Source organism: Bipolaris zeicola, assembly GCF_000523435.1.
Source record: "Bipolaris zeicola 26-R-13 unplaced genomic scaffold scaffold_57, whole genome shotgun sequence".
Lineage (NCBI taxonomy): Eukaryota > Fungi > Ascomycota > Dothideomycetes > Pleosporales > Pleosporaceae > Bipolaris > Bipolaris zeicola.
Window position 1 is genome coordinate 110,816 of NW_006912106.1, and position 27,319 is coordinate 138,134.

At 53.1% G+C, this 27,319-nt stretch overlaps 8 protein-coding genes across 8 annotated transcripts; 3 read left to right on the plus strand and 5 right to left on the minus strand.

The window, feature by feature from the left end:
- Positions 1–891: 891 nt before the first annotated feature.
- COCCADRAFT_93877 (uncharacterized protein) lies at positions 892–3,925 on the plus strand (the record flags this gene model as incomplete). Its single annotated transcript, XM_007713253.1, has 2 exons — positions 892–1,551; positions 1,604–3,925. The coding sequence occupies 2 exons, from the start codon at positions 892–894 to the stop codon at positions 3,923–3,925; spliced, it is 2,982 nt and encodes a 993-aa protein (XP_007711443.1).
- Positions 3,926–4,694: 769 nt separating this feature from the next.
- Positions 4,695–6,510, minus strand: COCCADRAFT_36057 (uncharacterized protein; the record flags this gene model as incomplete). The annotated part of the gene is made up of 8 exons (XM_007713254.1): positions 4,695–4,971; positions 5,020–5,212; positions 5,267–5,770; positions 5,820–5,891; positions 5,941–6,028; positions 6,076–6,226; positions 6,295–6,353; positions 6,499–6,510. 8 exons carry the CDS (start codon positions 6,508–6,510, stop codon positions 4,695–4,697), a joined length of 1,356 nt encoding a protein of 451 aa, XP_007711444.1.
- A 405-nt stretch (positions 6,511–6,915) lies between these two features.
- On the minus strand, positions 6,916–9,084 carry COCCADRAFT_36058 (uncharacterized protein; the record flags this gene model as incomplete). Its single annotated transcript, XM_007713255.1, has 1 exon — positions 6,916–9,084. One exon carries the CDS (start codon positions 9,082–9,084, stop codon positions 6,916–6,918), a length of 2,169 nt encoding a protein of 722 aa, XP_007711445.1.
- A 23-nt stretch (positions 9,085–9,107) lies between these two features.
- On the minus strand, positions 9,108–9,323 carry COCCADRAFT_93848 (uncharacterized protein; the record flags this gene model as incomplete). The annotated part of the gene is made up of 1 exon (XM_007713256.1): positions 9,108–9,323. The coding sequence occupies one exon, from the start codon at positions 9,321–9,323 to the stop codon at positions 9,108–9,110; it is 216 nt and encodes a 71-aa protein (XP_007711446.1).
- Positions 9,324–10,061: 738 nt separating this feature from the next.
- COCCADRAFT_4342 (uncharacterized protein) lies at positions 10,062–14,431 on the plus strand (the record flags this gene model as incomplete). Its single annotated transcript, XM_007713209.1, has 3 exons — positions 10,062–10,236; positions 10,298–13,766; positions 13,819–14,431. 3 exons carry the CDS (start codon positions 10,062–10,064, stop codon positions 14,429–14,431), a joined length of 4,257 nt encoding a protein of 1,418 aa, XP_007711399.1.
- A 1,374-nt stretch (positions 14,432–15,805) lies between these two features.
- Positions 15,806–16,645, plus strand: COCCADRAFT_4343 (uncharacterized protein; the record flags this gene model as incomplete). The annotated part of the gene is made up of 1 exon (XM_007713210.1): positions 15,806–16,645. The coding sequence occupies one exon, from the start codon at positions 15,806–15,808 to the stop codon at positions 16,643–16,645; it is 840 nt and encodes a 279-aa protein (XP_007711400.1).
- A 707-nt stretch (positions 16,646–17,352) lies between these two features.
- COCCADRAFT_4344 (uncharacterized protein) lies at positions 17,353–22,371 on the minus strand (the record flags this gene model as incomplete). Its single annotated transcript, XM_007713211.1, has 2 exons — positions 17,353–17,934; positions 17,992–22,371. 2 exons carry the CDS (start codon positions 22,369–22,371, stop codon positions 17,353–17,355), a joined length of 4,962 nt encoding a protein of 1,653 aa, XP_007711401.1.
- A 758-nt stretch (positions 22,372–23,129) lies between these two features.
- On the minus strand, positions 23,130–23,300 carry COCCADRAFT_93867 (uncharacterized protein; the record flags this gene model as incomplete). The annotated part of the gene is made up of 1 exon (XM_007713257.1): positions 23,130–23,300. A coding segment is annotated over one exon (171 nt), but the record flags the coding sequence as incomplete, so codon positions are not given.
- Positions 23,301–27,319: the final 4,019 nt, after the last annotated feature.

A 27,319-nucleotide genomic window follows, 5' to 3' on the forward strand; every position in this document is an offset into this window, starting at 1 on the left:
AAGTCAAGGCGAAGAAATTTTGTACTCAAAAAAAAGAGCAGCTAAAGCAATGCGCAGGACCTGCATACGGATGCTGGGTGACGTCGGTGGCGGGCGCTACGAGGGAGCGCCGCGCAGGCCCCAACGGCGCGGACGACGACGACGGATGTCAAAGAAGAATGGCCGTGTTTGCATTTGCAAAAGACACAGGATGACGGCGTCTTGGTGCCCCGAGGCGAAGGCTGTCGAGCCCTTGGCCCATGTCTGGTTGGTGCACCGTTGTCTTTGCAGACCCTCTCATTCCCAGAACCCCGTCCCAACAGACATTCTAGACGGTACCGTGAGACCCACCCGCAACTTTGCCATGGCCACGCACACGTCCGCCGACCCTTTGCGACCCAGTTTTCCTGCCCACCACAAGGTTAGCATTGGAATGCTAAGCAAGCAAAGATCGCTATGTCCCCAAAAATAATCGCTGCCCCAGCGCTGCCTCGCCCTGCTCCTTTAACCCCAAGGCCAGCTCCACCCAACCGATACATACATACGCTGCTGCCACCCGTTGTCCTACCCTGCTTCTCTCTAATTTCTTCTCCTTCGCTCCCACGCTCAACTGATCCTCGCAGCACACCCCCCCAATTCACCTCAGTCACTCGCTAGATTCACTAACGAGACACGCTCCTGACGTCACGCCACTCGGTTTCACTAGTTGACCCTTTCACCTAGGACCAGCCGAATAGCAACTCCGAGCCATTGATTGCCCTTGGGCCCTGAAAGAAAAAAGTAAACACTCGTTTCAGTGCCTGACGTGAGCTGCCATATTACCCTGATCTTTTTAACAAGGGCTACCGCGGTCTCCTATCGCGCGCCGATCATCATCCACGACGGCTACGGGTCCGACCGTGCTTATTCGCCATGACGACCCCAAATGTCGAGCGGCCTGAGCCGACATACAACATGGACAACAATACACAATACGGTCACCAGCGGTCTTCCGACGAGGACGGTACAGTTTTTGGGGACGACCATCACCAACCACACCTGAGTAATCACCCACGACCGTTGCATAACCGATCGCAGTCTGGCGCACACCTTACTGTCGACACCGAACCAGACATGGCATCCATGAGGGGCGTGCAATCACCTACACAAACTCGTGAGCAAGCAAGCAGACTCAATGATGACCTCGCTGTGCTTGCAATCGAGCAAGGCCTCGACGAGAAAGAAGCCCTCAAGCGGAACCAGTCCACGAACCGGTCCATGACACGGGTGCGATCTCGCCGCGACGACCTTGTTGATGATTTTGATGCCGCTACAAACCCATTGCACGAGCAGGCTGCTCGCTACAAGCCACCAGAGAACCCCACTACCAGCTTCTCCAAGTTCTTCAAAAAGGTCCACAACTCGTCATGGCTTGTCCGCTACTTTACCTACATTACACCCATGGTGCTACTGATTCTGATTCCTCTGCTCGTCGGAGCCTTTGCCTTCAAAGAGGCTACTGTGGGTGGGGTTAAGCTGATTTGGTTCTCTATATGGCTTATGATTGTCTGGTTGACACTGTGGGCTGGCAGAGTAAGATTTATTCTGCATCCATCGCATCCCCATATGCTAACATCTATTGTAGGTCTTTGCTAAGCTACTTCCCTGGCCAATTGGTCTCGTGTCTAGTCTCTTCACCAACAACAGCAAGAAATGGAGGGACATGGGCAAGCAGCTTGAGCTGCCTGCCACTCTCTTCTTCTGGTGGCTGGCCATTGAAATCTCTTTTCTCCCGACCATGACTAACCACCATCTCGACGGAAACAAGACGACCAAAGACTGGGAACGCGACATGAATAAGGTGCTCGTGTCTTTCTTTGTCGGCTTCGTTCTTAACTTCATCGAGAAAATCATTATCCAGCTCATTGCCATCAGCTTCCATCTCCGAACCTATCAGGACAGGATTGAACTGAACAAGTTCCAGATTGGCAGTCTTACCAAGCTGTACAGATTCTCAAAAGAGAAGATTGCCATGGAAGACTCGGAATTTGAGCAGAGCGAGGAAACCCAGAAATCTGGCGCCCGTACCCCTGGTCAGGTGTTGACCGAAGCCCAGAAGAACATCAAGGTTGGCTTCAGCAAGTTTGGTGACATTGCTGGAAAGGTTGCTGGAGACTTCACTGGTCGCCAGGTAACCAACAGCGGCCACCCTCACCAGGTCGTACTGCAGCTTATCAGTACCACGAGTGGCGCCCAAGTACTGGCCCGCCGCTTGTACCGCACCTTTGCACGACCTGAAACTGAGACTGTACACTCCGAGGACCTCAACAATGCCTTTGACAGTGACGAGGAGGCTACTGCTGCGTTTTCCATGTTCGACAAAGACATGAACGGCGACATTTCAATGGAAGAACTTGAGGCAGTCTGCGTGGAGATTGGTCGTGAACGCAAGTCCATTACTGCTTCTCTCAAGGATCTCGATAGCGTCGTCTCCAAGCTGGACGATGTCTTCGTCTTCATTGTGGTCGTTATCACCATCATTGTCTTCATCTCGCTCATTTCGACTTCGGCTGCTGGTGTACTTACGTCTGCTGGTTCAGCTCTTCTCGCCTTGTCCTGGCTCTTCTCCGCTACCGCCCAGGAGTTCCTACAGTCGTGCATCTTCGTCTTCGTCAAGCACCCTTACGATGTTGGTGACCGTGTCACTGTGTACGGTAACACAGGTGATCTCGGTCGCGGTGATGACTATTTTGTCAAGGAAATCGCCCTCTTCTACACGGAGTTCAAGAAGATGCAAGGTCATATCGTTCAAGCGCCCAACAGCTACCTCAACACTCTCTTTATCCTTAACCACCGTCGTTCTGGAGCTCTCGCCGAAGCCATCCCTATCATCATCAAGTTTGGTACCACCCTGGAGCAGATTGAGCGTCTCCGCAACGTCCTCCTCGAATTCGTTACATCTGAGAAGCGTGAATACCAGACCAATATTCTTACTGAACTCCGCGCTGTCCAGGAGGTCCACTGGCTCGAACTCAACGTCGTCTTCTTCTACAAGTCTAACTGGCAAAACGAACTGCTCAGGTTGCAGCGTCGCAACAAGTTCATCTGTGCGCTCACCATGGCTATTCAGGAATGCGAAATCGAAGGCCCCCGCATGCGTTACCCCGGTCAAAAGGAATCGTTCCCCGTCTATCTTCAAAATCTACAGAACCCTGCTACACCTGGTGTTGGCATCAATGGCACACCCGATCAGCCCAACGGCCACATCCGCAACGAGCCACAGGACCAGCCTTTTGTAGCACCAGCCCCAGAAAACGGTGCCGAAAGCGTGCCTCCCACATCTGCAGGCACCGGTCCTACTCGCCACGGCTCCATCCTCCGTCAACCCGGTACAAGAGCGGCCCCCGAAACCCTCTCAGCAATGGGCCGCCGTGTCGACTTCTCCCTCGGCATGAAATCCATCGGCCTCGACGACCCCAGCGGCGACGTGCTCGAAGACCGCGAAATGGAATCCCGCACCCGCGCCACCGTCGTCCGCGTCACGTCTCCCAGCCACAGCCAAGACCGCAACGGCCGTGGCTCCCAAGAAAGCGGCCGCAGCACCAGTCTCCAGCGTGTAGGCACAAACGCCTCGTCCACTATGCGCGAGCGCACCCACCGCAACCGCTTCTTCTCCCGCAACCGCCACGGCAACGATGAGGAAGCTGCCATGGCTGATATCCCTGAAGCAACCGATTACGATACCCCGCCTCGCACCAACACGCTCGATCCACGATCCGGTCTCGTTTCTTCAGCTGCCGTGCGTGACGCTGCGTCTCTCTCGGAAACCCACTTGCGACCCGTACATAGCATAGATAACCCCGGTGTATCTGGAGCACTACCCCCCAGTACCGCGGATTCAGAACGGACCTTTCGTCCACCCGCAAGGTCGCGCACTGAAGGGTTCGAAATGAGACGGTTCCATTAAGCCCCTTGTTTATCCGCTTTTCCCTTAAAAATCCTAGGGAAGGTGAATAAAAGCGGATGGGATATCTTTCTTTTTTTTCCTTTTCTTGTACATTCCACACATTCACATCCTTTTCTTTCCTCTTTCTCATACGAGATTGCGAGATTTATAGCACATTAGATTTGTCTTTTTCTACCTCTCTCTCTCACTCACTAGTTTGAGCAGGGAAGCTATTCAAACGAGAAATAAAGGAAGAAGAAGAAGATAGTCGTTTGGAAACAAAAATGACCATCGGGATCTCTTTGTTCTGGGAAATTGAGAAGGAAGGGCATTAAGCATTAGTATTAGTTATTTGGTAGAGCCAAAAGAGGCAGCGCGCCAGGCTTTTGTTTTTTTCATAGTCATTATACCATCTTTCCATATCTAGTCTGATGGACTGGTATCGCCTGGAAGATAATCCATAGATTTTATAATTACTATTGGACTTGTCATGTCTTTTCTGGTGCAGTGTGATCACGTGAAGAGCAATTGTACTAATTAGATTCCAACTAGCGTGTAGGATAAACTGACAACATGTGCATCAGATTTGACTTTGAGTCTGTCACAACAAAAATATTTAGAAGAAACGAATTAAATAATGATCAACCTCAAAAATCTTCCATTCAAGACGTCGATTCACCTGCAGAACATGGCGATCAACACTGCAGCATCCAGAAGTCTTTTGCTGATCCCAGCACATACGCTTGGTAATCACTTCACTCCATCACTCCACATGCATATTTGACAACATTTAGTACTCGCCCTCCTCAACACCCTCGTCATCGAGAGAGTCGTTGGCAACCTCTTCATAATCCTTCTCCAGCGCAGCCAAATCCTCACGGGCCTCGGAGAACTCTCCTTCCTCCATACCCTCACCAACGTACCAGTGAACGAAAGCACGCTTCGAGTACATGAGATCAAATTTGTGGTCAAGGCGAGACCAGGCCTCGGCAATGGCAGTCGTGTTGCTAAGCATGGCAACACTTCGGTCGACAGAGGCAAGTTCGCTTCCGGGAACGCTGATGGGCCTGTATCTTGTTAGTGGGGATGGATAAAACGAAAGGCGAGAAACATACTTGGTGTAGTTGATTCCGAGCTTGAAACCAGTAGGGCACCACTCAACCAAGTTGAAGGATGACTTGGCCTTGAGAGCACCGGCGGCAGCCGAGCAGTCGCGGGGAACAATGTCACCACGGTACAGAAGGGCGACAGCCATGTACTTTCCGTTGCGCGGGTCACAGACAACCATCTGGTTGTTGGGCTCGAAGCCTATTCAAATCAGCAAGGCGCATACGCATAGTTGTTCATGAATAAAGAACGTACACTGGAAGGTAAGGTCAGAAACCTTGAAGCTCTCGTGAGAGCTCTTCTTGGCCGAGATGACAGGAGCGTAACTGATGAGGGGGTAGTGGATACGGGGGTATGGGACCAAGTTGGTCTGGAACTCGTTCAGATCAACGTTGAGCGCACCATCGAAACGCAGACTGGAGGTGATGGAGCTGACAACCTGAGCGATCAGGCGGTTGAGGTGCTCGTAGTTGGGGCGGGGAATGTCCAAGCTGCGTCGGCAGATGTCGTAGACAGCCTCGTTGTCGACGAGGAACGTGCAGTCGGAGTTCTCAATGGTGCTGTGTGTTGAGAGAACGGCGTTGTAGGGCTCGACGACGGAGGTGGAGACGCGAGGAGCAGGGTAGACGGCGAATTCGAGTTTGCACTTCTTGCCGTAGTCGGTCGAGAGGCGCTCAAGCAGGAGAGCACCGAATCCAGAACCAGTACCACCACCGAACGAGTGGAAGATGAGGAAACCCTGGAGGGAAGAGCAGTTGTCTGGCCATGTCAGCAAATGGAATAGATTGGCGATGACGAGAGTGCTCACCAGCAACGCGACGGATCTTCTCAATCACGCTGTCAACCATCTCCTTGCCAATAGTGTAGTGGCCACGAGCATCTGCTGTCGTTAGTGACGTTGCATGCCCGACACGTTTTCCAATACGCACAGTTGTTGGCAGCATCCTCCTTGCCGCTGATCAAAAGCTCGGGGTGGAACAATTGGCGGTAGGCGCCAGTTCGGATCTCGTCGATGGGCTGTTTCCGTCAGCGCTGGTCGATTGTACGACACGGTATCCACGTACAGAGGGGTCCAAGTCGACGAAGATGGAACGAGGGACATATTTGCCACTGCCAGTCTCGGTAAAGAAGGTCTCGTAAGAACCAGTCTCGCCAAGTTCCTTCGCGTCGGGGTTGGGACGACCATCAGGCAACAGGCCGTGCTCGAGGAGGTAACTGAGGCCATGGTGTCAGTGATGGAACGGGTAGTTTGGGGTGCGCGCGTAGCGGGTGCAGTCACATACAGCTCCCAGGCGCTGTTGCCCAGCTGTGTTCCAGCTTGGCCAATGTGAAGGTGGCAGATCTGTGAAGCATAATGTTAGCCTAGAGTACATGTAGCATGTAGTAATATGGCTTTGTTGCGGCGAAGTGAGGGGGCGCCGGGTCGGGGGTGTCGTGTGTTGGACGGGCATGCATGGCTATCCAAGGGCCAATGCAGGCAGACATACCTCTCCTCGCATGGTGGATGGATTTCTGTGTCAAACAGACTGTCGAAAGGGACGTCAGGGTTCCAGCGTCGAGGCTGGAGGGTAGAAGTGTTCTGGGTTCAGGCGGTGAGAAGCGCCGCGTTGGTCGTAGTTTGGTGGGGTCGGCTGCAGGGGCCCTTTGTTTACGCGACGAGCCACTTTGCCCCAATCGTCCACGCCAACCACGCACAACGCCAGCGGCACAGCGGGGGCACTGGTGCACGCTCAGGTACGCCCTCGCATAACAGATATGCGTTATGCATAGGCCTTGTACAACTAGGGTTGCCAAAAAGTAACTATTGTCCAATAAACCTACTATGAAATTAACGCTTTCTAGAACTAGTTGTGCTGTCTTCATGTACAAAAAACCAACCCAGGGATATCTCGTCTATGTGTATGCTAATTAGTCCGGCTCTTCTCATAAAACGCCTTCATGTCCTCACACCCCTTTGGCGTTCGGCATACTCTGCGCGCGTCCTCGGATGCCGTCTTCCATATCACCTCCCGTACCTCTTTGCCAACCTTCTCAATCGCATCCATGGCCCAGATGACGTCCAAGTGTTCGTATCCTTCAATGACTTTGGAGTGCACCACGTCGACATGAGGCTCGCGACCGCGTTCGAACCGACGAAGAAGCCGGGGCCCATCGACAAGATCGTCGGCGCCGCATACCCACAGCGCAAAAGGAGGTGTCCCAGGCCCGTACCAAGCGTAGCGCTCAGCGGCCTTTCTGTCCTCTTCGCTCTCATCACCATTTCTTTCGTCATCACCACTATCTTGCACTTGCACGCTCGCACTCGACTTCTTGCGCTCACGCTCTTCATCCTCCCTGTCCTCGATTGTCTTTTCTTCTCTTGTAGCCAAGATGCATTTTTGCCTTGCAAAACATTCCCGTCCAAGCCACCAACGCATACTCTCTGCACTGACATAGACCGGAGAGAACTGGAAAAGCCGGTCCCTCAGACCACGGTCCCAGCGGGCATCCGTCCAGTTGAACAAAAAGGCAAACACTCGATATCCCATTGCACCATACAGCTTGCCCGGAAGAAGACTGTGCATCGTCATCATGAAGGGGATGAAGGAGTGAATGCCAAAAACCGCCCGGAACATGTTTGGACTGATGACCTGCATGAACTTGAATTGTGCCTTGTCAATGAGACGACCAGCATACGCGGCAGGAGCCAGAGCGCAGAAGACGCTAATCTTCTCGCTGATCTCAGGGCGCTGTTCCTTGGCAAGTGCGACGAGGGTTTGCGTCGTGCCCTGACTATGTGCGATGAGGCCTAGCTTCTCAAATCCAGTCTCCGACAACACACGTGAGATGAGAGCAGGTAGGTCCATCACTCCCATCTGCCGAATGTTCCATGCCCACATGCGAGGATCGCCATAGTCCAACGTCGAATGTCTAGGCTTGAATCCGCACCTGTTATTGCCCAACCAGACGTCGTAACCAGATTTGGCAAGGAAGAATGCAAGGCTATCGTCGTCATTTGTACAGTATGCACCTGCCGACTGCAGGAGACCATGGATCATGAGCACCGGATACTTCTTTTCGCCTGGTTCATATTGCGAGCCAGCAACACGAGTTCTGTCCTCAGGAAAGAGCTCGGGCGAGTGTGGTGAGCGCTGACCGGCATTTGTGCGCTTGTAGTCACGGGGATTGTAGAGATGCCACAGTTCGATGATGAAGCCATCCTCAGTCTGTACGTTGAAGATTTCGCAGTCCAGGCCGACCCGTCGCGCATAGTAACGAGCATCGCAGACGAGAGGATCGCGGCCACCTTCCAGAGGTTCGTACTCTCTCGCTGTTTGCTTGTCACCATTTTCTAGCCCTTTCTCCAGCATAACCTTGTCTTGCTTTCTCCAAGCCTCTTCTGCTTCTCTCCTGGCTTTTCTCCGTTTGACTTCCTCGTTGTAAAAGATACGCCGCTTTTCTGGATCGCGAAAAGTGAGTACCAAGAATAGGTGCTTTAACATGCCTGGGAGAGATGTGAATGCGGCCCCTAGTATAATGACGAGAAGAAACAGAAATGATAGGATGCCAGATGAGAACCTGAAGAACCAGCACTGGCACTGTCTCAGCAGCGTTGGAGGTCCATACATGGGTAATGGTGGAAATAGAGGATTTGTTTTCCAAGGCGCTTTCGCATCTCCCAGAGGCACGTCAGACTTGCCCTCGCCCTCCATTTCGGCTTCTTTGGTCAGGAGTCCATGTACGGTTCCATCTTTTGCTTCTCGCAACCGTGGTGACAAGGGCTTTTGTTGCGTCACATGACCATCCTCGATAATGTCTCGTAGTTCATTGAGTTTTGTCGCTTCCTCAAGGGGCACGGCAGGTAGTCGGCGCCCATCTGCAGTCTCGATTACAGGATCCTGCGGGGTTACAAAGTGCGCTTCAATGGCCTGCGTAGAGCCGGTTGTCTCATTTTCCTGTTCTGGCGTATACTGTCCTAGCCGTTCTGCTTGCAGCGCGAATTCGACGGCTGCTTGGGTCTTTGATTTGTTGTCATCTTTTTCGTGGTGAAGTCGTTTCTCAACACAATGCTTGACAGCAGTCGCCGTAGACATGTTTGGTTAAGTGGGACCCCGAATTATGTAATGACAGCCTGGTGGAGAAACCAGTAGGCCGTGGAGTGGTGCGCTATCGGTTGAACAAGTAGTCTATCGGGAACCAGTTGTAAGACAAACGTTTCCCAAGGAATGGCATGTGGGTGGGTAGCGAGAGAAAGGGTTGATGCATGGCAGCTTTTGTGGGTGTATTGTGGTGGGCGATATAGATCAGCGCACGCCTTGGTTGGAGCAGTCATTACGTCAGATGTAAATAGAGCATGGTGACGATTAGCGAGGGTGTGGGAGATTGACGCATCTCAACAAACAAAGTCTGGTATCCTGATGGCAAGGGGAGCGAGAGATATTAGCAAGATACGCGTAAGTATTTGCCCAAGATAGCACATGGCAGCGTAAAGCAGCATGCAGTGGCGTTGATTTTGACATATGAGGAGTCTGCGGACATGTCTCCGGCACGTTAATCTCAACGCCCACACATGCTGCGTGATGGATCGAAGCGCACACGTTGTTGAACAAAGCAAAACTGAAGCGCATTAGGAATTCTTCTCTTTAGTTGCTGGGTGTACCGGATATGCTCGAATGGATACTGCGTGCGATGGCAGGCGCTCTTGACGATGGATGACACGTGACATTCGACCAATAGCTGTAGGCTGATATCGTATCAGGCTGTATAACAGTAAAACTAGACCTCTTATTCTCAAGCGGCCAAGTGTATGAGCCGCACTATTATCTCGCAACGCTACAACAGAATCGAGTTGGTGGTCCGGTGACGTGGAGAGGGAGTGATGGCAGAGTCGGTGTCGGTGTCCCTAGGCTGACCCCTGTCCTCCGTCCTCCGAGCTGGTAGCCGTCGTTTAGCTCTGCCGAGGCAATACGGCCCATATCAGATCTCCGGGCGAATCGTATGCGCACCAAACAAAGGGCCTCTGTTGCTCACACCTCTGTCCATTGGGACAGATCTTTATACACAACCAAACATGGACGCGCCTAATGGATCACAGAACCCGCGAAAGAGGCGACGGAGAAGGCGCCTTGACCGGCCTCCTGTCTCGGCGCGACTACTGCTCGACGACCGCATCAAGGGCGAGGTCGGCGTGTTGTCTGAGGATCTCTTCAACGATCTGTTTCCTGCCTCTAAAAGCAAGAATGCAGGTAGGTGGAAGAAGCAAACTACAAGTCACTGGCGGAGAGAAGAGTCGGCTAACCAGGGTAGAAACGAATGGAGACACCCCAGACTCAGACCGCATCCGACACGTTGCCATCACTCCGTGGCTACCGAGCTCCGTCGTCGCTTCAAACAACATTCCGTGGACAATCTTTCCGGTGCGACCGGCTGAGAAGACTGAGAATGGCACCGCGCGCCCCCACTCATCCCTCCACATTCCGGCCTCATCGCTTGCGCTGCAGTCCTTCTCCCAAGTCCTCCAGACCGTCGCCCCAAATAGAGCGCAGAGGAGAGATGCGCCAATTGAGGTGCGCATCTACGATGTTGTACCCGTCGGCCTGGACACACTCTACGTGAATTTGGATACTGAAGCACTGAGGAAGCTCGATGAGGTGCACGCCAAATTTGGCGGGGGGTTCCTTCCTCAGGTCAACGGCACCTCGCGCGTACCAAAGAATCGCTCCCTGGAAGCCAACGGCACAAGGGGAAAGCAAGTCGACGTGGCTGCGCAAGAAGAGGTTTGGCGGAAGGCCGTACGCGAAGCCCTACAGATACCCAGCGTCCTTCATACTGGCGACTTGCTCCCCTTGAACCTCCCTGCCCACCCAATCACACACGTTCCGCCTCCTCCAGCTAGGATTACTGCTTGCGAGCCCGTCTCGCAAGGTCTTCTTTTGCCAAGCACAGGCATCGTAATACTGCAGTCACATCGCAGCAGCTCTAAGCACCCCGTCATTCTTCCCCCTGTGAAGCAGACTGCAAATGGCTTCGGCGATGAGGATGAGGCCGACGATACTTCAAATGATACCTTCTATTCCGCTGCCGAGGATCGCCTCGATTCGCGCAATGTGTCTCCCCCAGAAGAGTCGACTGACAATTTTGAGTCGGAACTGTCGGAGAGTGATGCCGGCGATTTGTCCGACGAATCCGACGACATCATCTCACTGAATGCACCCATGCTGCCACCTCAGTCCTCAGGAGTGCTTTCATCCTATACCTCCGCTACTCCACGGCCTGGCAACTACCGTACAAATGGAATTGCCACCCCAGGTTCGGTGTATTCTAGCTTCACAGCTACTACTGCCCGTGGACCTACCAATAGGAGCAAGGTATTCAAAGCCCAGGGGCTGCTTCAAAAAGTTCCAGATGACCTTGTCTACCCAAAGCCAGGGACTGAAGATGATGAAGAGGCCCGCGTCTTTGTTGACATTAACACCCTGGTCAAGGTTGGTTGCTTCTCTGGCGACTGGGTCAAGATTGAGGGTACTGAAGCGCCTTCTTCGCATCCTCTTTTTGGCTTGGGCGCTTTTGGCGGAGTAGACGACGAGGACAGCTCCAACTGGAGACCTGTTCGAGTCTTTGGTCTGCCAGAAAACATGTCCAAGAAGGTCGCACGCTATCCAGTGCAAAAGAACTCGGAGCTTGACCGAAGAAGCAGTTTCTCGGGCTTTTCGCAACCAGTCTCATCACTACATGCCTATCTCTCGCCAATCCTTCTCGCCAATCTGGGAAGTCCGTCCCACCTCCGCATTACCCCGCTAGCCCCCAATCAATCATCACATCTCCCAAGAAGTGCAATCCAGAAACCTCGTGTAACCGGCTCGTCTTTACCCCCCTCTGCCAAAGAAGTAACCCTTCTGAAAGTGTCAACACCACTGTCTTCTGAGCGTTTGCTTCAGCCTAGTCTTTTCGCAGCCTTGAAAGATCACTTTGAGCAGAAGCGAAGAGTCGTAAAGAGCGGCGATCTGATCGGCGTTTCGATTGATGAGTCTCTTGGTCGAGCGGTTTTCCAAACCAGTACGGAGGACGATGCTGGGAATGAAGAACTGCTTACCAGAGCCAAATCAAATGCCAGCGAGGAGAGTCCTGGTGTCAGCAGTCGGAACTCAAAGGTCGTTTCATGGTTCAAGATTGGCAACGTTTCTGCTTCTTCACATCCGGCTCACGATGGTGAAGAACCGGACATCTGGGGTGGTGCTGTAACTGTGGACGCTGCAAGCACGAAGATGGAGATGAACGGCAGCGAACAAGGCAAGACTCCGGCTCCTATCAACAACGCATGGCAATATTACCTAGGCGCCAAACGGGCTCCAGTCTCAAGCTCCCAGAAGACGATGACATTGGACGAGCTGCCCAAGCCCTACATTTCGCCGCTTCGCAGACGGTTGCGGGAACTCATGTCTGTGGCGACGAGTCCTAGGGCCATCCACTTGGGACTACCTCCAATTGCAGTATTGATTACCTCAACCCAACGCGGCATCGGCAAGGCTACTATTGCTACCAAGGCTTGTGAAGATCTTGGCTTACACACCTTCTCTATTGATGCGTTCGATATTGTCACAGAAGGAGGTGCTGGAGGTGGTGATGTCAAGACTGAAGGATTTCTCAAGGCAAGAGCCGAGCGAGCTTTGACATGCGGCGCGGAATTCACAGCGTTACTTGTGAAGCATATCGATGCGCTGAATGCGGATCGCATGAATGCTGCATTGAAGGAGATCTTGGCCGATTGCCGCGTGTTGATTGCGACAACCACAGAAATCGACAAGGTGCCTGAGGGCATTCGAGGACTCTTTACACATGAAATCGACATGACAGCCCCGGACGAAGGAGAGCGAGAAGGCATACTGAGGAGTATCATCGACGACTCTGGTATCAGGCTGTCTCCTGATGCCGACTTGGGCAATGTTGCAGTCAAGACTGCAGCGCTGGTCGCAGGGGATCTCGTTGACGTAGTCGACAGGGCTTTGGTTGCAAAACAACAGCGTCTCGAAGCGCTTGCAGCATCCGCGACAAAATCGTTAAAGTCAGCAGAAGCGGTTACGATTCGGGATATCGAGCTTGCCGGTGGTCATATGAGCAACAGTCTTACCAAAGCAGACTTGGACGGGGCCGTAGATGCAGCACGTAAGAACTTTGCCGACGCAATCGGAGCCCCGAAGATCCCGAACGTCGGCTGGAAGGATGTCGGTGGTCTTACACACGTCAAGGATGCTGTCATGGAAACCATTCAGCTCCCGTTGTCTCGCCCAGAGCTGTTTGCCAAGGGCATGAAGAAGCGCAGCGGTATTCTATTCTACGGACCACCAGGAACGGGAAAGACCCTCCTTGCAAAGGCCATTGCTACAGAGTTCTCGCTCAACTTCTTTAGTGTCAAAGGTCCAGAGTTGCTCAACATGTATATTGGTGAGTCTGAAGCCAATGTGCGGCGTGTATTTCAACGAGCTCGCGATGCACGACCATGTGTAGTGTTCTTTGACGAACTCGACTCGGTCGCCCCCAAGCGTGGCAACCAAGGTGATAGTGGTGGCGTCATGGACCGCATAGTCAGTCAGCTCTTGGCTGAACTAGACGGCATGAGTGACGGGGGCGAAGGTGTCTTCGTCATCGGTGCAACGAACCGACCGGATCTGCTTGACCAAGCGCTGCTACGTCCCGGTCGCTTCGACAAGATGCTGTACCTAGGTGTCTCAGACACCCATGAGAAGCAGCAGACCATCTTGGAAGCCTTGACAAGAAAGTACGTGACTAGAGTCCTCTCCCAGTCTTGCTTATGCTAATATATATTCCAGGTTCACACTACATCCCTCGCTCTCCCTACAGCGAGTATCTGAAGGTCTTCCCTTCACCTACACAGGTGCTGACATGTACGCTCTATGCTCGGACGCCATGCTCAAGGCCATTACTCGCAGTGCCCGAATGGTCGACGACAAGGTCAAAGCGTACAACAGCACACACTCATCCAACGTCACCATTGCTTACTTTTTTGATCACATTGCTACCGAAGAAGATACGGCAGTTATGGTCACAGAGGAGGACTTCATGGAGGCCCACAAGGAGCTCGTCCCTAGTGTTAGTGCTGACGAACTCCGTCACTACGATCGGGTGAGGAGGCAATTCGAGGGTGCTGGCAAGAAGGAAGAGGACCAGAAAGCAAACGGCTCGGCATCCCAACAATCATCAAATGGGAAAGGAAAGGGAAAGGCGATCGCAGTCGATGATACCGACAGCATGGTTATCATGACCGAGCACGTCGAACTCAATGGCGACGGCAAAGCAACCAGTGGCGGTAGCAGCAAAGGCAAAGGCAAAGCATCGGCTTTAAGCCACGGAAATAAAAATAGCGTAGATATTGCTGAAGGTGGCTTCGGAGACTCCACCGAAGACGGCGACCTGTACGCTTGATTTGGACTCGTATAGCAGACGTGTGCATACTAAGTGCTTACATATGTACTACAGTACCCAACTTTAATACAACATCCCTTGCACCCCTCACGTAAATGTCAGCAAATCTCACTTCCTCGGATTGATCAATGTGTAGCTAACTTCGTACAACACCCAGATTAGCACTAGGATCGACAGCTTACTTGCAAAATTAGACTATCGCCTTGTCTCGAATGCTTAAAATGCACAAACTAGTAAAGGACGGGCCGAAGCCGGCCGTGAACGAATCGAGTTCTTGCACTGCGATCGGGATCGTTACTAGGTACACAGTAAGCACGATAAAGTTTTGATTTTTGCCAAGGGTATACCCGAGAACAGTGCAAACCTCATCTAACAGGTATGGCTAGGGTATTGCCAGGGTTACTATGATCAGTTTAAGGACCTGTCCTAGAGAAAAACAAAAAGTATGTTCTTCTGGGGGGGTTATGTCCTAGATGCTTGTATTCTCTGATAACCAATCGAATTCCATGGACACGGACTATACACAGAAATTAGTTGAGAGGGCGATCATGTAGCTCCATGCTTGGGTTTTTCTTCAGGAAATGAAAAAGTACAGTGATGAGAGGACGGAATCATACATGTGCGGCGCTAGTAAGGGGTTATGAAACAAGTTGTAGAGTTAGAGAGTAAGACCTATACTGTATATAGTGCAGCGCCCGTTGAGATTACTGAGATTTATCTCTAGATTAGGGATAGTAGTGTTATCTGCAGAAGAGCCACATTCATCATCATCATTCTTAGCGTATCCATGCACAAGATGCTTGCTGGTGACCACAGAACGCGGTCTGGTAACGAAAAAACTTGCCCTGGCGTACCTGTATTCTAGACCTCTCACCCATCGCGCGAGACATATGTGAAAGGGAAACGAGAGAATGGACAGTTCGTACGTATGTAGTGTGAAACCCAAAGTTATGCAGGTATATGTATATTTAGGTGTACTGAGGCGAAATGCTGAGGTAAGGCAGGACAAAGCAGTTGTATGGGGCCGTGCTAGTGTACGTGAGATGACGGAAGGGTACGAGGTGTGCGAAGAAAAAAAAGCGCAAGCAAGACACGTTTTGGTACGAAGTACGGCCGAAGAAGAAAGAACGGATTGGTTTGGGTTAGGTTGAGAATGGGTTGGTTATGAATGAAGTAATGCTAATTTTGAAAGGCAAAGACAAGGGGAGGGGGGGGGATGGGTATATATATCAAGAAGAATCAACAAGAAAGTGAAGACAGACCACAATACCAAAGGCAGAATCACTGGAGTGTCACTGAAATACACTGGACTCTTCTTGCTTCATTCTTTAATATCTCATCTACATTCTTCGAAGCAAAGCCCATCCATCCAAAATGAAAGCCTCACCTCTCCTTGCCCTCCCATCGCTGGCAGCAGCCTCAACCATAACCCTAACCGCAACCCTCTGCTCCTCAACCGCAGACCAAGACCTCAACCCCTTCACCATCGACCTACCCCTCAACCAGCTCACCGCCCTAATCTCCAACCCGGACGCTGAAATCTGCAACTTAAGCATAACCGCCACATCCTCCTCCTCCCTCGACCTTGACAGCATATCCTGCACCCTCTACGCCCCCGCCGACCTCACCACCGCCCTCCCCTCGACCCTCACCCTCGCCTCCCCCATCACCAACACCCCCCTCGGCAGCGCCCTCTGCACCGCCCAAACACCCACCATCCCGCTAAGCCGGCGACTCCTGCAACTCCTGCACCTACACGCCGCCGCCCCCTCGGTCCCCCTCACCGCCCGGGACTCCATCCACATCAGCGACCCCATCGTCGCCTTCGTCGGAAAGCGCGAGACAAAAACGTACGAGGAGAAACGCGCAGAAGCCACTGCCAAAGATACGAACGGCAAAAACGAGCACAAACGCGCACAAGTCACGGGCATAAACGAGCACAAGCGTGAAGCAAAGCCGACAAAGGGGGAACCATCGACGCCGACGGTGGAGAGCGGATCAAAGCCTACGAATCAGGGGACTGAGAAGAAAGAAGGGGCGGGGGAAGAGAAGAGAGAAGAGGAGGAGCAGAGTGGAGAGAGTGGAGAGAGTGTGGGTAAGAGACAGGTAAAAAAGGGTGTTTTTGTTGGTGCCGCCCCGGGGATTGCCAAGGTTGAGATGGGGATTTTCGGTGTAGGAGCGTTGGCGATTGGGATTGCGGCTTTGGTTATGTAGATGGATGGGGAGAAATCACGAGGTTTGTACATAAAGGATTGCATATATAATAAGAAATCAGACTATTAATTACTTCCATCTACGAAAAATCTTCAACTATCTTACAGAGATAACTAGAAAAAGTTCGCTATCATGCCCTTTAGTTGATCAAACAAACAAATAAACGCCAATGCTAAACTAAACTGAAAAACATTTTTGTTCGGTGTGCGACAAAGGAAAACCCGGCTGGTCGAATAGCCAAAGATGCTCACACGAAAGTAATCCAAGTGACTCTTGAGGCCTCAAAGAGTATTGGAAAATCGCGGCATGATTCATGGTAAGTAAGCGATGGTGGCGGCGACGATCGATGCGTCCATCGAACATACCGATGAGAGAAAACATTCAAAGACGAAAAAACCCAAACGCTGATTTTTATGAAAGCCACAACAACAGAAACAACTCGTTTCCCTTCTCTTTCTTTCATTTCCCACTCAACTTCATCCTTCTCTTCTTGTCAATAAACCCAATTCGTATCTTCTTTTCACCAGCCGCAGCGCGACAAAAAGGTGTGACCTTCAGACCCCCCGATCTTCCAGCTCTTGTTGTGCACTCCAACGTTTGGAAAGGAAGAAAACAGCAAAGGAAATATCAAGAAAAAGAAAACTCTCAAGTTGAGCAGAGAGACGAGGAGAGAGGAGAAGAATTCCCCATGTTACCTAGGAAGATGTTTATTTCTTCCCGAGCAGGCCACCGACCATGCTCATAGGTCCGCTCGCACCCTTCTTCTTCTTCTTGTCGCCGCCGCCTAGCGCATCAGTGATACCGCCCAAGCCCAGTCCACCAAGCAGCTTGTTGATACCAAGGCCACCGAGCAGACCGTTAACGAGACCGCCGAGACCAAGGCCGTTGAGGAGTCTGCCAACAAGGTTGAGAACACCAGTTAGCAGCAGACCAACAGCAGCAATGATCTGGAACAGAGGCTCGGTAAGCAGAGCCCAGAGTGGGTTGAGCTTCTTCTTGGCGTGGGGCATGTCGGAGATCTTCTTCTTAGCGTTGTCAATGGTGGTGACGACAGTGGTAGTAAGCTCCTTGAGGTTGTCGGCAAGTTTGTACTCTTCGGGTGAGGCTTCGCCAGTTTGTTGACGGCCCTTTGCCTGAGCGGCGATACGACCATCAGGGTCGAGACCACGGAGCGAGCCATTGCAGTCGTTGAGGATGCGAGATCCTTCCTCGATAAGTGGCTTGACGTTGTTGACAAGTTCCTCTTCGTCGAGCTCGTCACGTGGTGTGCGGTCAGCTTGCTCAATGTACTAGAAGCTAGTTAGTAATTGCTCGTGAAAAGGAAAAGTGAACATCATCAAACATACCTCTGTAATCTGCTTCATGACAGGCTGGACACGCTGAAGAGTGTCTTCACAGATAGCAGACATCTTCTTGGCGAGTTCAGAATCTTCACGACGCTGCCTCTCCTCGTCGGTCTCGTCTTCTTCCTCTTCCTCCTGGATGTTCTCCAGAAGAGTGACTTCTCCGACCTTGTTACCGTCGTTGTCGATAACGTATCCATTGTCATCAATCTCAAGGCCAGCGCAGTGACCAAGGTCACCAGCAGTGAGACGACCGATAACATCACCGTTCTCGTCGCGGACCTCACCCTCCTTGTTGACACGCATGCCAGCCATGGGGTTGATGCGGCGCTCCTTCTGCTCAGGCTCCCATCGCTCGGCCTTTCCGATGACGTTGCCGTTCTTGTCATTGATGTCACCGTCCTCGTCGACCTTGTGTCCCTCAAGCTTCTTGATGTCGCCCTCGATGACACGGCCAATGATTTCGCCAGAAGGAGTTTGGACAGTACCATCCTTAGCAACAACAGCAGAGTCGAAGCCAGCAAATGGTCCCTCAGGTCCGGACTGGTGGCCGTGGACAAGCTCACCACGGCCAATGACGTTGCCTTCGTTATCCCAGATCTGGCCCTTGCCGTCAACCTTCTTGCCGGCCAGAGTGGCTGGGTCTCCCTCAGCGACGCGACCAATGACGGCACCGCTAGAGTCAACGATGTTACCAGCCTTGTTAACAGTGCAGCCAGCAAGAGCGCTGAGGTCGACTTCCTCTTGCTCCTCTTCCTCCCAAGGCTCGGCGTGGCCCTTAACATTGCCATACTTGTCGATAATGTCACCGTCTTCGTCGACAGTGTGTCCGACAAGCCTCTTGGGGTCACCCTCGGTGAGTTGACCAACACGGTTACCATCGTTGTCCTCGACGAATCCGTCCTTGACAACGCGGAGGCCTTCGAATCCGGCGAATGGGCCCTCCTTGCGCTCAGGGCGCTCATTAGGAGGAATGAGCTCGCAGCGACCGACAACCTTGCCGGTATCGCCGTGAATAAGACCCTCGCCATCAGACTTGCGTCCGGCGAGCTCACCAAGGTTACCCTCGACAAGCTTTCCGATAGGAATGCCCTCGCTGTTGACAAGGTAACCCTGCTTGTTGAGAGTAAGGCCGTCGAGAACAGACAGGTCAGCAGGTTCTTCCTCTTCCTCGTCCTCGAGAGGCTCAGCATGGCCCTTGACATTGCCGTACTTGTCAAGGATATCACCGTCCTCATCGACAGCCATGCCAACAAGACGCTTAGCATTGCCTTCGACAATTCGGCCGACAGTGTTGCCATCCTCATCAGCAACCATACCACCCTGGACAACTCGGAGACCCTCAAGGCCGGCGAAGATGCCCTCGGGCTTGGACTCGCGCTCCTCCTCAGGGATCAGTTCGCAACGACCAATCTTCTTGCCAGTGTCGTTGAAGATGAGGCCCTCTTCGTTGATCTTGCGGCCAGACAGCTCCTTGGGGTTGCCTTCGACAAGACGGCCAATGGGGATGCCATCGTCGCCGATGACGTTACCTTGCTTGTTGACGGTGCGGCCTGCGAGAGCGGAAAGGTCCAGTGGAGCCTCCTCCTCTGGAGCCTCCTCCTCGGGCTCGTCGTAGCGTTCAGCATGGCCAACAACTGAGCCCTTCTTGTCAAGAATGTCACCGTCTTCATCGACGGCACGACCAACGAGCTTCTTAGCATCGCCCTCAACGACCTGGCCGACGCGGTTGCCCTTGTCGTCTTCGACGTAGCCATCCTTGACAACAACAAGGCCTTCGAGACCAGCGAAAGGAGCTTCCTCTTCGCCTTCCTCCTGGGGAACGGTCTGGGCGCGGCCAATGACCTTGCCCTTGTTGTCCCAGAACTGACCCTCGGCATCGCAGGTGAGGCCAGACTTTGACAGCTTCTTGGCGTCACCCTCGATCAGCTCACCCACAATGTTGCCATTGTTGTCAATGAGCTTGCCGGCCTTGTTGACCTTGAGGCCATCGAGGATTGATAGAGGAGGGCGGCCATCATCGTCAACGGCCTCCTCCTCTTCCTCTTCAGCATCCTCTTCAACTTCCTCCTCATCCTCGCCGACTGGCTGCTCGACCATCTTGGGGAGGGTCTTGACCTTTCCAATGACATTTCCGTCCTTGTCAAGCACCTCACCCTTGGCATTGATCTTCTTGCCAGCACACTCGGCGGCGTCGCCCTCGACAAGCTCGCCGATAGGCTCACCATCCTCGTCAAGAACCTGGCCCTTCTTGTTGACCTTGAGGCCGTCGAGCTCATTGATTTCTGGTGTGACTTCAACTTGCTTAACTTCAGGTTCCTGGACTTGGGAGGCTTCGACCATCTTGGGCAGAGCCTTGACCTTGCCGAGAACGTTTCCGTCCTTGTCGACAACCTCTCCCTTGGCGTTGATCTTCTTACCAGCGCACTTGGCAGGATCACCCTCGACAAGCTCACCAATCTCTTCGCCTTCCTCATCGAGGACCTTGCCCTTCTTGTTGACCTTGAAGCCTTCAAGTTCATCGATTTCAGGGGTAATCTCCTTCATCTCGGGCTCGCCCTCCTCTTCCTCTCCCTCTTCCTCTTCACCTTCCAATGGCTCGCCAAGCTCCTGCTTGAGTGCCTTGATGGCATTGAAGGCAGCCTCGCCAGGAACAACGTCAACCTTGCCGATGACCTTGCCATCCTTGTCGAGGACTTCACCCTTCTCGTTGACCTTCTTGCCGGCGCACTTGTCAAGGACACCATCAGTGAGCTCACCAATCTCTTCGCCATCAGAGTCAAGGATCTTGCCCTTCTTGTTGACCTTGAGGCCGTCCAAGATTCTAGTGTCTAGAGCACCGGCGGCAGACTCCTTGAGCTTATCAGCGGCGCCCTCAGCGAGCTCAACGGTGCCGAGAACATTGCCGTCCTGGTCAACGACCTCGCCCTTGTCGTTGACGGTGAGGCCCTTGACGTTCTCAATGTTCTCCAGATCGCCCTCGGCAACGTTGCCAACGACATCGCCATCGTCGTTGAGGATCTCGCCACTGCTGTTGATTTCCATGCCCTCAAGGGCCTCGACGCCAGGAAGTTCGTCTTCAATATCAGCAGCCTTCTCATCAACGCCTGCCTTGGTGCTTTCGGCAGCGTTAGTGGCAGTGCCCTTGGCTTGTTCGGCAGTATTGGTAACGCCGTTGAGGGCATCGCCTTCCTCTTCCTCGTCCTCGTCGTCCTCTTGCTGGTACGCAGGGAGGTCGGCAGCTTCGGGAGAGAGTTCAGCCCTGGCAATGACATTGCCGTCATCGTCGAGAATCTCGCCGTTCTCGTTGAACTCACGGCCCTGAATATCAGCTGGGTCACCCTCAACGAGGTGGCCAACAAAGTCACCGTCCTCGTTCAGGATCTGACCAGATCGGTCGGCAGTGAGACCCTTGAGAATGCTAATGTCAGGCATCTTGCCGCTGACATCTCCGAGCTGCTGGTCCGCCATCTCGGGAGTAAGTTCGCAGCGACCAACAAGATCACCATCGTCGTCGAGGATTTCTCCGTTGTCGCCAATGGGATAGCCAGCGAGATCCTCGGCATCACCCTCAACCAGGCGACCAATAATCTTGCCGTCCTGGTTTTTGATCAGACCCTCCTCGTCAACTTCGAGGCCCTTGAGGAGGCTCAGGTCGGGAGTGGCGTCGTCAACGGTGTCCTGAGCCTTGTCCTTGACATCACCTGCCTTGTCCTGGGCAGTGTTCTTGGCCGACTCGGTGGTATCTTCGGCGGTATCCTGAACGTCCTGTGCGGTTTCCTGAGCACCGTCTTGAACATCATCAGCAGTATCCTGTACTGCGCCCTTGGGGTCTTGCTTGGCCTTGCCTGCAAGATTGGAGGCTCGGCCAGCGAGACCACGAGCACCGCTCAATGCGCCTTCTCCAGCCTGCTTTCCGGTGTCAGCGGCTTTGCTGGCAGTGTCGGTAGCATCGTCTTCGGTGTTGTCGGCAGTGTCTTCGGCGTCGTCTCCTGCCTTTTGTGTAGCATCGTCTTCGTCGCCATATTCTTCGTCGTCATCATCGTCGTCAATTGGCTTGGGCTCAGCCTGCTCGAGCTCGTCGCCGGCCTGTGAGACCTTGCCAGTGGTGTCTTGTGCCTTGCCCTTGACGTCTTTGGCAGTTTCCTCGCCCTTTTGGGTGGCATCTTCAAAAGTGTTTTCTGTGTCGTCCTGCACATCCTGTGCCTTTTCCTGTCCTTGCTGCATCAGGCCCTCTGCCTGCTCGGGCACGTCGGAGGTGGGGGCGTCCTCCGACTTGCCTACCTGAGGCTTGTTGAGCTTGGGAGCAGGTGTCTGTGGCTTCCTGCCGAGCTTGGTGGGGGTGCGGGGGGTGTCACCCTTTCCTGCTGCTGGGGAAGGCATGTTGTTGAAAAGAACGCTCGAGACGTTGTATGAGTTGTCGTGCCCGTGGTGAGCCGTGGTGGATGTGAATGTGTAGGAAGAAGCTCGGTGGCTTGTTCCTGATACGTTACTTGAGATGGATTGAGAGCGTGCGGAACGGGGGGAATTCCTATTAGGGGTTGGGGGGAACGAGTAGTAGGAGTAGTTGTGTGAAGAATTATCGGTCATATATCAATTGACGAATGGGTCGTCTTTGTAGTAGGGGAAAAGTAGCGGAAGCAAGGCCGAGCAGCAGGCCTTTATTAGGCGCATGTCTGTATGCTGGACCACCTGGGACAGATGACGTCGAAAGGAGCCATGCTGGAGACAGGAGCTGGGCTCTGTTTGGTGCGGGAAGGCATGGCAAACCTGATTTGGCGGCGCACTGTGTGCAACGGAGGAGAGGAGGATTGCGTCACAGTGGTGGCTACATTTGGCTTGGGGCGGGGCGTCAGCCCGTGGTGGTGGTTTGGTGCCCACTCAGCGGGTTGAGACAAGGCAGGCGGGCAGCTGCAGCAAGGGGGGTAAGTACGGGCTGTGGCTGAAATTGGGATGGCATGGCAGGGAAATCGTCGATGGAGCCGCGGAGGGGCGGACTGGCACTGGGATTAGAGTTGACGGGCTGCATGCAGACAAGCTGAAACGCCTAGCCACAAGACGCCGTGAAGTTACCTTTGGTGGTGGCTGCTTGGCAACCTGTTCCAAGTATGTAGAGCAGAGCTTAACGTCAGTGTCGCTCACTACTGTATACTTGAGCACTTTAGCACACGGCTGATTATCTGGATTGAGAAGCTCGCAGGCAGAGGCACTGCATGGCATGGCATGGCATGGAAGAAGAAACTGTGGTCAAGCAAAAGCAGATACATGGAGTCGAGGCTCCGATCGACGACACTGTGGCTGGTGGTGTTGAGGATCGCAGACAAGTATCAAGTAGCATCCCGGACGGCGATGATGGATCCCCCCTATCACAGCAGGGCCATGTGCATACAGCATCGAGAGAGGAGGCAAGCGGTGCCGTGTGGGAAGCCAGCAAGCAGGTTGTAACAGTGGGCGGACGCGTGTGAAGTTGGAGCTGTTGACATCATACCGCTGGGAGCTCCCCTGTCGAATCCTCGCTTAGCCTAGCCATGGCTCCAAGATGAACGCCACGAACCCCGTCAATGGCAAAACAAAAAAAACTGGACTCCAAAGGGCTGGACAAGACCCTGCGTCACAAGCTGCTGAGAGTAGAGTGAGCAGACGCCGGGGGGCTGGGCGATTGATGGAAAACCAGGCACCCGCACGGCCTCAAGTCAGTCGTTGCGTGAACGTGAGCTCATACCAGTGTTCCACAACTCCAAGCATGTAAATTACTCATGGGCATAGACATGAACGGCGGGGCGGATGGGGCAGCACGAGCTCCCTCCCATGCCAACGGCCAACGGCGCGACGTTGACCCTTCGTCTCCCACCCACAGGTGTCGGTCGTGACAGGCTGTAGCAAAACTTTATCGTCCCATGGGTTATGCACCCCCCTCTAGCCGTGCCCAGCATTCCGCTCCGACCCCATGTGTGTGCGTAAAAAAGGGTCTTTGCCTGGTCCGTCGGTCGGTCATACCACAATTCCCTCTTCTGGCCATACACCCCGCTGCCGACACGAGCACAAGCAATTCCTCATCGGTGTACAGCATTGTCGTTTCAGCCTGTGCTACCAGTCGAGTCATGGCAGCGTGTACACATACATATGGCAGATTGCATGCACATGGCGGAAATGATAGTAGTTACGTACATGTGTACGTCTTTGGTGCAAGCAAGATCAGACAAAAGAAACAACTCTGGGTCGGTGACGAAGTCTGATGTCACCGACTATCCCGTCTTGGCAGCTGGCCACAATTGTGGCGGCACGGAACGGGGGTCCCGCTCGCCTGAGCGCCGCAAATCAAAGCTAACGGCTCCCTCCTCCCTATGCTCTGGTTCTGGGCCTGTTACGACTCGCGCTTCTTCCTGCTTCGATACTCGTGCCCTCGTCCTCCGCCTCCGCCATCGTGCAATCATACGCGCCGCACCGCCGCGACCCCTTTGCGCCGTCCGTCAGGTGCATACAGCTATCCTGCTTTGTTTTTACCAGACAGCCTCACACTAGCATTAAACTCCGACTAGGACAATTGTCCGCACAACTCTTATGGATATCATTAAACTAACTAATTACCCTCACAACAATCCCCATCATGACGACCCGCACGTGACCTGCAACTTCAAGAGCTTGCTTTCCACTTGCTCCTTCCATGACGCAGGGTCTCATCTCGATCCCGTCGGCGCAATCCCGTCCTCGACATCTTCCCCTGGCTTGCTCAACCACTTCTTCCTCTTCTGCTTAGCGCCCGCACTCTCCTTTGCCGTCACTCTCACGTCGTCCTTCTCAGTCCCGCTTCTGCTGAACCGCTTCCAGATCCGCCGGCTCAAGCTCGCCTGCTTCTTTTCAGCCTCCCTCTTCTCCGCCTCTTGTGCCAGCAGTTGCCGTTCTCGCTGCGCACTCTGACTCTTGTCCATTTTCTCTTCCACCTTGCGCGCATGCTCCTCGGGGTGCACCACCTTCTCCTCCGCCTCTTTGATATGCGCAACCCCATGCTTGACCTTTCTCCGTGTCTTGACATAGGCTTCAAGACCCACTAGCACAGCATACGACCGCGAAATGGACACACGTGACATGTCTACCCCATTCTCTTTCAACGAGTGAACAAATACTCGGAAATTCTCCGTGGGAGGTCGATAGTGGCCAGACAGAGGTGAGAGGCGCCGTAGCTGACCATCCTTGACTTTGATCAGCCCAGCGGCAGAAATTCGAGCGCCGTGGAGGAATGAGCTGTGCTGGAAGGCCCCCGACTGCTTAATTCCAATGTAGAGGCGGAATGACGTATCAGCAACCTAACCCAATGTTAGCACACTGGATGACATGACGATAGCTCCAAAACATACGAAGATCCAGGTATTCGGCTTCACCGAGCTACGCAGCAGATGGTTCAGAACCGTAGCTGCCGAAACGTATTTGATCTTGGATATGCCCTTTGCTTTGTCGAGATCCTCATTCACATAATGCTCGGCCTCCGCATCGCTCTCCGACGCCGAAGAGCTCGAGCTAATCGATATCAGCGAGCTCCGCCGTATCGTCCGACTCTGTCCGGAATGCAGCTTAGCCTTTGGTCCATACGCCGGCGTATCGTCGTCCACAGGCACTACGCCGTTAATACTATCTTTATACTCGGGCGTAGTGTTGATGCGCTCTCCGTTCTTCGCCCAGCACAACCGTCCTTCCCCGTCAATAGTGACCAAGTAGTTTAGCCGCTCCTCACGTGACAAATAGCGCACTCGCTCCGAGTCCATTCTCTGTCTCGACACGGTAGGATGTTCGTAATTCTTGCCTTCGCCGTAATCCAACCAGTAAAAGAAATTCTCGTGCGTATCCTCCTTCTTCCACTGCTCATGGTACGCGCGCAGATTACTCCCGTAGCGGTGCTTGTGATCGACCATTTCGAGAAAGTACTGCAGATCCATCATCTTGGCCGTCTTTTCGCGCTCCGCTCTCGATGCGCTGCGCTTGCGCCGCTGTTCTGTTTGCTCCTCTGACGCTGCCTCATCGCCGTTGTCCGTCTCTTCAGCGCTATCATGCGGATCGTCTGCGCCCGCTCGTCGCGCAATCTCACCTACTTTTTTCCACTTTTCGCGCGCAGCCGTCGAACTTGCGCGCGCCCGCTGCTCAGGCGTAGTCAGCTTCTCGCGCAGCGCTGCTTCCTCCGCGGCGCGCGCCTTGGGACGAGTAGTATGTCGCCATTTGGCTATATTTCAAACAAATCTTAGCTTTTGTTGGTAGGGGTAAATCGTTGGGGTAGGATTGGAGAATTGCTAACCGTCGCGTATCACCTGGGACACATTATTAGCCACACAAACTTGCTTCATTCACAAACCGTACATATTCTGTACGTTTTGCTTTTGTTTTGGTTTTTCTCAAACGGTTTTGCGGACCTCTGCCCAGCGTGCGCTAGCGTCCAGTCCCATGCCCTGGAGCTGCCTTCGCTCCCTGTACCCACGGTAGTTGCGCTGGATAACTTGCGCCGCATGATTCTGCTGCTGCTGCTGCTCGTCTGTTGTCGTTGTCGCCGCCATGTTTGCCATGCTTTTTGTGCCAATGTTTGCAACTTTCAGAAAACTTGGCACCCGAGTCTGGCATGCCACATTACATATATGTGTGGCGCAGGGAAAACGTGGAGAAAAGGGCTGAAGTGTCCGTGTCCATGTGTGTGGTGAGGCTTGACAGCTGCGGGCACAGACCTGGTGGAGCTAACGAATGTAATCCGGTACGCCGGCAACTTTTGCCTTCGTCAGGTGCGAGGAGCCGCGTCATCAGCTCCATTACCTTGACCTTACATACTTTTTCCTGACGTTTATATCCCTCATTTCTCAGGTCATGGTAAACGCTGAAATGAGTATGTGTGGCTGTGCTAAGGAATGAAGCGTGATTTTTTTCTCTCTCTCTCTCAATTAATGAGGTGGTGAGCAAAAGAGGGACAATGGTTGAAGTGGTAATTGCGCGAGCTTGAGCGGCTGGCCACGTGACTTGGGTCTGGATTTACGACGACGTACAACAGCATGGTAGCCAGAGACGAATATTGGAAATGTCAATGCTTGGTTGGTTATATCGATTCCCAAAGTCTGCAAGAATTTCCCGTTGTGGTAATTATTAATTTCTATTGGCTTGTGATTTAAATCTCCAGGAACAAACATTCTTTGTGAAGAATATTTTATCTTGGAGGCTGAAATTCTGCATAACGTGTTTCACCACCGAGCGCCGCACCCCACCGAGCGCCGCAGTTCCCCCACTAAAACAACGTCGCAATACTTCTTACGCAACACCACCACAATTTTTAGTAATAAATAGAATAAGATGTTATTCTTTA